Source organism: Sinocyclocheilus anshuiensis, unplaced genomic scaffold (genome assembly GCF_001515605.1).
Source record: "Sinocyclocheilus anshuiensis isolate Anshui unplaced genomic scaffold, SAMN03320099.WGS_v1.1 scaffold2244, whole genome shotgun sequence".
NCBI lineage: Eukaryota > Metazoa > Chordata > Actinopteri > Cypriniformes > Cyprinidae > Sinocyclocheilus > Sinocyclocheilus anshuiensis.
The window spans coordinates 147661-158454 of NW_015542467.1; the positions used below are offsets into that span (position 1 = coordinate 147661).

A 10794-nucleotide genomic window follows, 5' to 3' on the forward strand; every position below is an offset into this window, starting at 1 on the left:
AGCCTGAGGGGAAACAGGGGAACTGAATTCACCGGAACACCGGCATTGTAGGCTACTCTCCCAGGAAACATTCCTCATCCTCTGTAAAATGAATTGCACACATCTGAATATTTAGTTTGAACTGTTCTGGAACAGTGTTGTAAATACAACTTAACCACTGATTTCTAGTTGTGTCCTCTTTTGGAAGACCAAACAAGTAGTTTCGCTTTCACAACGAAACACACAGCGTCTTCACGACATGGCGACGACGGCAACGATACTGCAGTGATAATCAAAGTTACACCTCCTTTCTTTGTGTATACATTTGGGCGGTGTTATTCAAATCTTCCCACACAGTGACGTAGACATGTGGGGGCGTGTTTAAACGAGGCATTTTAGGAGGGCGTGGACGAGTCTTAACTTTTATAAATGATATATATTTCGGTTTGAGACTTTAGTCTTTGTAATTTTTTGGGATCTTATATATTCACGAACAGCTTGTAACACTCCAAAGAGAAAGGAAAACTTGAAATCGTATCATATGACCCCATTTAATAGTTTTGGCATCAACACCTAATCCAGTTACATATTCAAAATACCATGTTTGAAGACAAAGATTCGTAAACGTCCCCTCCGAAAGTTTAACTCCTGTATGGTGTTCGGGTCTGTGGGACCCGTTTTCATTTTTTATCAAAAGAAAAATGATATGATTAATTATTTTTTTCAAACTCATAAATGTGATCTAACAAAGGTAAAGGGCAAATATTAACCATTATATGCTGTTTATATTGCTTGTAATTGGGATGAAGTAAACATCTGTTGAGTATTTTTACATACAATTTTTGATTGTGTTTTGATTGTAAAAATCCAAAAATGCAGTGGGTCCACCAGACCCACGAACACTGGCTGAATAACAAAAATACGAACACCACACAAGGGTTAAGCTCACCATTGGGTCACTGACCCCCTGGAGGTGTGACCTCCATAGAATTTTGTCACGGGTCAGGGTGCCCTCTGCTGTCTGTGTGTCATGTCTTTTTCGGCGGCTTGTGATCGGTGAAATCAGCGCTGATCTGGCGGTGGGGCTGCGCTGGTCACTGACTGCCTCTACCCCACCTGTCGCTTATTACCCTTTCCATGATATTCCTCTTCCGTCTAGTCCTTGCTGTGAGTAGATTGTTTTGTATTCGATTTGTATTGTGTCCTGGGTTCTGGTTGTTTCGTTCTCTGGTGTTACACTCACCTCTGTCTTCCCTGCTCCCAGGACGCATAGAGAGAAGGACTGCCTCTCTCTGCCTCACTCAACTCTCAGGTTGTTGGTCCTGTGCGAGCGCTGAGTCTTGGGCAATCTTCTACTCCCTTGGTCCGCATCACACTGCCGACCGAAATTGGATTACCCCCAGAGACTGGCTTGCTATTTTGGTTACAGTTTTGTTTGTTTTTGTTACCTTTGGAGAATAAACTTTCTTTGCATCTAATCCTCTGCCTTTGAGTCCTCTGTCCTCCTCGTCCCATCACAGAATTTAAAAGGCCTCACATCAGTCTCTTCGCTCTTCTCTCTTCTTCTGCGTTTTTTTCTTCTTGCCTCTCGGACATCCAATCTGGCTGCGACCTTCCCTGCGCCGGCAGGACCAGCCATGTTGCAGCCAGCCAAGTTGCAACTTTCCACCTGAGAGACCACCACTGACTTAGAGTAACATCTTTGGAGTTCATCACTCTTGGAACCTGGAAGAACGTGATCTCAATTCCAAACCTTCGAACATCAAGACTTTCATCTGAGACTGCATCCAGACGCTCGTTCAACAGCCAAGGCAATGCAAGTATCGAACATTTAACTAAACGAAACACAGGTTTAGTATAAGCTGTAGACCCTGTTGTAAAATGGCACTGATGGTTTCTGCTCAGATGGTTAACGGACTCATTTTCCATAGCTGCATTCTCTGGTTTCTCTAACGGTTTCATTCATCCACTTTAATCCCCCTGTATGTGTGTGTGTGTGTGTGTGTGTGTGTGTGTGTGTATGTGTGTGTGTGTGTTTGTTAGACTAGTTTGTGTTAGTGTTTAGTTAATAAAACTTTTGTGCACAGATTACATGAGTTTCTGATTCTGTCACTGCTTGTGGATAATGTAAATAAAATAATAATAATAATAATAATAAAAATAAATACAGTAATAGGACCCACTTTATATTAAGTGGCTATAACAACTATGTGCTTACATTTAAATTAATAATTTGGTACAATGCATTTATTGTGTACATGTTTTTACATTGTACATATATTTTAAAAATACCTGCATGTAATTACATCTGTAATTAATTTCTGTAATTACATTTATAATTACACTGTTGACCCATCCCTTACACCTTAACCCACCCTTAACATTGATCAGTGCACATACACAGAGCAGATTAAATATGGTAAACATGAATAAATTACATTTCAAAATATATTCAAATAGAAAACAATTATTTTACACTTTAAAAGTAATAAGTTGACTTTACTTAGAAAAGCTGTGGAAACTGATTGCCTCAAAGTTTTCAAGCAAATTATGTTCATACTTTTTGACTTGATACTACTTACTACTACTTTGTAGACTTAACTTGTGTATTTGTAGAAGTTACCATAAAACTTGAGTACAGGTAACTCAATTTCAAAAGTACAGCCAACTTACATATTTGAGTTGAGCTTTGTAAGCAGAACTCAAACAAAACAGTTATTTTAACATGTCTGCTTGTTCATTTTACTGTGTGGAAACAGATTGTCTTAAATTTCTCAAGCAAGCTGTACTCAAAATTCTAAGCTGAGAATACAAAGACAACAAAATACAAATAATACACTTCTCTATCAATTCCTTTCTACGCAAGGCAAATGTAGAGTTCATGTTCTGGGCTATCAGTGCAGCATTAAGACGACGTTTCTTCATGTCTTCCACCATCTCTTTCCTTTTGGACTCCATGCTGGCTTCATCTTCACCATCAGGGAAGTTCGGTAGAAAATTGACTTCAAACCTCTTGGGTCTTTTGATGTTTCTCTGAGGCTGCTGTCCTCTTCTTTTCCCACCATTTATGGATACCTCCAAACATCCAGCTCGACGCAGTTTTGAACTGTAATTACCCATTTTCCATCTGAGGCTATCATACCACCCATTCCACCCGTTAGATGATCCAGGCTGGGTAAGGCAGGGATGTTTTATTATCAAAGCAGCAGCAACAGCCTCGGAATTTTCCTTATCAGGGTAAGCTTTGTAACTGTATATTGTCTCTGAGAGTTTTTCGAGAATCTCATGCTTAAGCTCTCCTGACAATTGTAGATATGTTGGATCTCGCATGTACTGTAGATTTCCCTGACGTAATCTGTATTCAACGTCAACAGGAAAAGTAGGGATCTCGAAAGCTTCTGGCCATGCGGTCCGTAGACTATGACGTGAATGCTCATCAGAAGCCACAGACAGGACTTCAGTGTCAACTGTGCTAGGGGTTGGTGTCGTCACAAGGGAGACAATCTTCAGTGTGGGCTTATCTGGCAAGTCAGCAATTTCGGTAAGATTCACAAGGGAATTGTTGAAGTCTGGATCCTCAAACTGAAGTGTGAACTTATACTGAAGTCCCAGCTTTTCTTCAAGTTGTTCCAACAGTGAGTAAACTGTCTGTGGTTTCACAGGAAGTACGATTTGTCTGATGTCGTTGTCACAAACTATAACTCTGAGTATGGTCCTTGTCTCCATATTTGGTCTCTCTACAAAGTTTAAAGAATTTAGTTAGTTTTCCTAAATTAAAAAAGTACAACAAACCAAAAAAAAAGTCAAATTTCATCATTCCAAACCCATCCTTTGAAAAAATATTATTCGAAAAGTTTCACTCATCCTTGTACTTTAAAAAGTACACAAAGGCTGACTTGTGCCATAAAGTCCAAGCATTTAAGACACATGAATGGGTTTGTTGAGAAATCAACTTCAATATATAATTCATTTAACTGTATATACATCTTGAACAGGATAGCATTTGCTCTCACAAGTGCATGCAGAATGTGACAATTTAAAGAAAATAGTTAATTACATTTCAGTTTGTTTCTCACCAAACCCATTGATCTAATATTTGAGCACTTGAAGTTGAATGAAATTATATGATGCTTTTGTGTCCTCCTGAAGCTTGAGAAGCAATGCCTGCTATCTTCTGACATAGTACAGAAAAGAGCAGTCAGAAATCTTCTCAAAAATAAGCTTTTTTTGTCTTCCGAATAAGAATGAGAGTAAATAATGACAATTTGCAGAATTTCTGAAGTCTCTTTAAAACCTGAATTGTCATTCATTCAGCATATGATATAATGTTTGAGTGTAACATAGGTCCTGCCCCGAAGTGTATAGGCTGGCAAAGGAGATGGGTCATTCAGATCTGAGGGTTTGGTAATTGACAGTGATAGCACATGACTGCACAGTTCAAAAGAACGTAGGTGCTCAATGTACCAACATGTCAGATCTTTACACACAAACAGAACATCACTGTTGATTACAAGAATTTTGAAAATCTCTCTGAAATCAGGTAGGCCTGAACAAGTACCAACAGATAGGGTCAGTGTAGTAAGCCAGCAGTCTTTGATGGCGAACAGCCAAAGTTTGTGGAACATTTTTGAAGTTTTTGGTGTCACGGATTACCTGCTTGAAGAATGTATGTTTTCCCTCACCAAAAAAAAAGTCAAATTTCATCATTCCAAACCCATCCTTTGAAAAAATATTATTCGAAAAGTTCCTTGTACTTTAAAAAGTACACAAAGGCTGACTTGTGCCATAAAGTCCAAGCATTTAAGACACATGAATGGGTTTGTTGAGAAATCAACTTCAATATATAATTCATTTAACTGTATATACATCTTGAACAGGATAGCATTTGCTCTCACAAGTGCATGCAGAATGTGACAATTTAAAGAAAATAGTTAATTACATTTCAGTTTGTTTCTCACCAAACCCATTGATCTAATATTTGAGCACTTGAAGTTGAATGAAATTATATGATGCTTTTGTGTCCTCCTGAAGCTTGAGAAGCAATGCCTGCTATCTTCTGACATAGTACAGAAAAGAGCAGTCAGAAATCTTCAGAATAAGAATGAGAGTAAATAATGACAATTTGCAGAATTTCTGAAGTCCCTTTAAAACCTGAATTGTCATTCATTCAGCATATGATATAATGTTTGAGTGTAACATAGGTCCTGCCCCGAAGTGTATAGGCTGGCAAAGGAGATGGGTCATTCAGATCTGAGGGTTTGGTAATTGACAGTGATAGCACATGACTGCACAGTTCAAAAGAACGTAGGTGCTCAATGTACCAACATGTCAGATCTTTACACACAAACAGAACATCACTGTTGATGACAATAATTTTGAAAATCTCTCTGAAATCAGGTAGGCCTGAACAAGTACCAACAGATACAACCATATCTGGATTATACTTGGATGGAATCATATACTTGATGGAATCATCAATGCTCACAGATGATGCTGTGAGGACAGTGTTCTGAACTACATTTGTTTGTCTCAGGAATTCCTGAATGTTCTCAGGTAAAGTTGAAATCAAAGTACCCATCACGTTCTTTGTCTGTATGGATGGCTTGAGAAAGGAGGGCGAGTCAATGTTGTAAGCCAGCAGTCTTTGATGGTGAACAGCCAAAGTTTGTGGAACATTTTTGAAGTTTTTGGTGTCACGGATTACCTGCTTGAAGAATTTATGTTTTCCCTCAAATCGCATAGTCCACATATCTCTTAGTGGTCCATACATTCGTATGAGCTGCGGATAGTGCTCAATGTAGTGGTGTTTAGGGCGCAATGTGAAATGAGGAAAGACTGTTAAAAGTAAATGTCTGTGTTCTGCGATCTTTGCGTCAAGAAAATCAAGAGAATCCTCAGTGAACTTGAATGCCAATGCCATTTCTAAAATATCTTTCAGAAGCAACACAATTTCCCATGTTTGATCATTTTCAGGGATATCAAGGCCAACCATGAGGGGCAGAAGTCTAATAAGCGCCCAATTCTCATGGGCATTACCCCCAATGGTACCTTTTGAGGCAAATGTGCCTGGGATGATCTGAGGCTGATCAACTTAGTCTGAGAATCTGTAAGGAAAATGCTTGATAGCTTGATTCAGGCATTCAAGAGAGATTAATTTTCTTGAGACCTAATCATTAATGCACAAGGACATTTCAATAGGGATGACACCCTCCACAAGGTTGTGCATTATGTCAGGTGGAAAACCACCAACTGTGTGAAAATGTTCCAACCTTTCACTTCATACTGCTTTACCAAACTCGCATCGTGTAACACTTCAGCCACTTGCCTGTCATGCTCCTGCTTGGCTCTCAGTTCAAATGCTCCCGACTGGACCTCCTTCTCCTGGATTTCACTCCTCTTTGCAAAGCAGAACCAACATGGATGCTCAACAGTGAAACTCTCCTGTAGTCCTGCGAAAGAATGAGCACCTAGATTATCAGATGACACAAAAAGCACACTTCCTTTCACACAGTCTCCTAACTGTTCAATGCATACACCATGCTTTTCAAGAGTTTCAAGGTCCTGAACAACTGGGCACAAGATGTCTGTGTAACCATATTGTTTAACTGCACTAGCTCTGCATAAAATTGCTAGCTGAATTGACTGAAGTGATGAACGATCTTTTGAGGCAAGGTTGGCTAGAACCCAATAGAGAGCAACCATTTTGTGTTTTTTTCTGGAGGTGCCAAGGTGATTGGCAAGCTCAAAATCATCGACATAAAGACACAGGACAATCCTGAAGGTATCAGTGTTGAAAATGTTATTTTCTTGATAGTGAGTGCCATCTCTGTAAGTCTTGAATTCATTAACTGATCGATCATTGCAAAGGACCCTATTTAGAATGTCAGCTCTGTTTAGAATTGTCTGCAACATTTGCAGAACTGGTACATAAGAGACTGTGAATCAAGTTTGTATTCAATTGGCATGATTATTGGAAATTCACTCTGAAAATATGATGCTCTTCTGCTTATTGTGGAAAGAGGCTTGCCATCATTGGTCATTGTGAAGACTGGGTTACTGCATTCAGTAATTTTCTCACTAATGAATCACAGCCACTAAGGCCATGTTCAAGGAGAATTTGCTGAATTGCATGATAAACACTCTGGCTCTGGCTTTGCGGCCCCGGGCTCTGAAAGAAGTAAAATTTTATTCATTTGTTGAATTATTTCCTGCGCAACCGAATCAGAAACATGCTAAATTACCTGCATTTTGAGAAAGAGTGAGGCTAAATTATGCTCCAATTGATGATGCAATACATCAAGGTTTTCATTCTCTATATCATTTTTTGATGGCTCAAAAGGCTCTTCTTGCTGCACATTAGCTACACTGTGAGTAGCAACGTGCAAGAGAATGTCAGATTTCAATTGCCTCCGATCAAATGCTCCATGCACTCTATATTTATGGGAATTAAATGTAGAGTAGACATTGCTCTCAAAATTGCAATTGTTGTATAGACAATGCACAGTTTCATGATTTTTGAGATGCTGCCGCACATGAGAAAAAAAAAATTGCCTCTGTGCAGGGCTCCTCAAAACTGCAAAGTGGGCAGTTAAATATCAAAGGGATGTTAGCACATGGACTGGGTCGGCTACCATGTGCCTGATGTGAATGATTTTTTTGTTAAGTGCACCCTTAGTGCATTAAATGATTTAAATGAACACAGACAATCTGTGTACAGACATGGAATCGGACTGCTTCTAGTAAAGCTGCCATGTTTTAATCTGTAGTGTTTTAACAGCCGAGCCCTCCTTTCAAAAGAAAACAAGCAGAACTTGCACTTCCACTGCATGAATTTAAGTCCCCAAATTAAGAATACACAAAATAAAAAGATAAAATAAGGTAATGATTGCTTGTTAATGAAGCTATGTTAATTCATGCATCGTGTTGTTCATTTCCATGTGATCAACACGTCTTCATCGAACGTTCAAGAAAGAATGTTAATTAAGTGTAGGCCGCACAGGTTTTAACATATCATTAATGATAATGAACAGAGATGTGAGGCGAGCGGATCCACTTGCAAGGCTTTATTCAATGACATGGTCAATACAGGTAAGAGTCAAAACAAGAGTAAACCAGCAAGACAAGATTATGACTAGAACAGGATCAGAATGAGTGTTATATAGTGTGAGTTATTGGATGCAGGTGAGTGCGCAATCAGTGCAGTGGAGCATGGGAGATGTAGTCCAGAGTGATGTGTGACAGTCTATGTAGAGTGAGTGTCAATATGGTGAGAGAGCGACCTCTTGTGTTCATTGGATGAAAGGCAATGGACCGGATTCCTGACAGAGCCCCCTCCCAAGGAGCGGCTTCCAGATGCTCCAAACACTACAAAAACCAGGAGGGCGGTGGAGAGGAGGTGGAACCGGGGGAGGGATGGAGGGCCAGGTCCATGTGGAGATGGATGACCCTGGGATTGAGTCAGAACTGACGAAGCAGAGAACCACGATGGGACCGGCAGAACAGGTGAGGCTGAGGACCACCACCAGCAGAGCAGAGGAGTTCGAAGATCCCCACGGTGGAGCAGAAGACCACCAGAGCAGAACAGAAGACCCCCACTATGGAGCAGAAGACCACCACGGCGGAGCAGACAAAGCAGAAGACCACCACGGCGGAACAAACAGAACAGAAGATCTCCACGACGGAGCAGAAGACCACTACGGCGGAGCTGATGGAGCAGAAGACCACCATGGCAGAGCAGACGGAGCAGAAGACCCCCACGACAGAGCAGAAGACCTCCACGACGGAGCAGACGCCAATGGCAGAGACTGGAACCTGGGGAAAACTGAGACACAGGAGACAGACAGTGCATTTACGGTCTCAACGACCGAGGCAGGGAACACAAACAGTTTATCACTATTCTCCCAGGTGACCACTGAACGGACAGACAGTTCATAACCTGGTTCACTGATAGAAGCTGAACAGGTACACATTTCCAAATCTCACTCACAGACTGAAACTGAACAGGAAGATAGTTCACAAACAGGCTCACAGATAGACACTGAACAGCCAGACAGATCATAAACGGGCTCAAAGACTAGAATGGGAAAGGCGGAAGGTTCAACAGACACATTTGGGAAAACAGAACAAGCAGAGAGTTCATGAATTATATCTATGGCATTGATGGGGTTAATGGGACAGATATGGAGTGCATTTTCAGTCTCTGGGCTCATGACAGGCAGGGTTAAGTATTCAAAGGGGGGGTTTTGAGCAGTGACAGACAGGGGAAAAAGTTCAGTGTTGGTCTCTTTGAGGGTGGCTGGACAGACAGGCAGTTCAACATTGGTTTCCATGGCTAAGGCTGGTCGAATTGTGACTGGACAGACGAACCTTTCATTAGTGGCCTCTGGCGATGACCGACACAGCTGACAGTTCAGACACATTAGGGGAAACAGAACAAGCAGAGAGGTCATGCATGTTATCTATGGCAGTGTAACAGAAGACCCCCACTATGGAGCAGAAGACCACCACGGCGGAGCAGACAAAGCAGAAGACCACCACGGCGGAACAAACAGAACAGAAGATCTCCACGACGGAGCAGAAGACCACTACGGCGGAGCTGATGGAGCAGAAGACCACCATGGCAGAGCAGACGGAGCAGAAGACCCCCACGACAGAGCAGAAGACCTCCACGACGGAGCAGACGCCAATGGCAGAGACTGGAACCTGGGGAAAACTGAGACACAGGAGACAGACAGTGCATTTACGGTCTCAACGACCGAGGCAGGGAACAAATGTGGAGATGGATGACCCTGGGATTGAGTCAGAACTGACGAAGCAGAGAACCACGATGGGACCGGCAGAACAGGTGAGGCTGAGGACCACCACCAGCAGAGCAGAGGAGTTCGAAGATCCCCACGGTGGAGCAGAAGACCACCAGAGCAGAACAGAAGACCCCCACTATGGAGCAGAAGACCACCACGGCGGAGCAGACAAAGCAGAAGACCACCACGGCGGAACAAACAGAACAGAAGATCTCCACGACGGAGCAGAAGACCACTACGGCGGAGCTGATGGAGCAGAAGACCACCATGGCAGAGCAGACGGAGCAGAAGACCCCCACGACAGAGCAGAAGACCTCCACGACGGAGCAGACGCCAATGGCAGAGACTGGAACCTGGGGAAAACTGAGACACAGGAGACAGACAGTGCATTTACGGTCTCAACGACCGAGGCAGGGAACACAAACAGTTTATCACTATTCTCCCAGGTGACCACTGAACGGACAGACAGTTCATAACCTGGTTCACTGATAGAAGCTGAACAGGTACACATTTCCAAATCTCACTCACAGACTGAAACTGAACAGGAAGATAGTTCACAAACAGGCTCACAGATAGACACTGAACAGCCAGACAGATCATAAACGGGCTCAAAGACTAGAATGGGAAAGGCGGAAGGTTCAACAGACACATTTGGGAAAACAGAACAAGCAGAGAGTTCATGAATTATATCTATGGCATTGATGGGGTTAATGGGACAGATATGGAGTGCATTTTCAGTCTCTGGGCTCATGACAGGCAGGGTTAAGTATTCAAAGGGGGGGTTTTGAGCAGTGACAGACAGGGGAAAAAGTTCAGTGTTGGTCTCTTTGAGGGTGGCTGGACAGACAGGCAGTTCAACATTGGTTTCCATGGCTAAGGCTGGTCGAATTGTGACTGGACAGACGAACCTTTCATTAGTGGCCTCTGGCGATGACCGACACAGCTGACAGTTCAGACACATTAGGGGAAACAGAACAAGCAGAGAGGTCATGCATGTTATCTATGGCAGTGTTGG

At 42.2% G+C, this 10794-nt stretch overlaps 1 protein-coding gene across 1 annotated transcript; it reads right to left on the reverse strand.

The window, feature by feature from the left end:
- Positions 1-1517: 1517 nt before the first annotated feature.
- On the reverse strand, positions 1518-6518 carry LOC107693812 (uncharacterized). Its single transcript, XM_016493334.1, has 4 exons — positions 6500-6518; positions 6249-6428; positions 2841-3716; positions 1518-1648 (listed from the first exon to the last, which is right to left on the reverse strand). The coding sequence occupies exons 1-4, from the start codon at positions 6516-6518 to the stop codon at positions 1518-1520; spliced, it is 1206 nt and encodes a 401-aa protein (XP_016348820.1).
- Positions 6519-10794: the final 4276 nt, after the last annotated feature.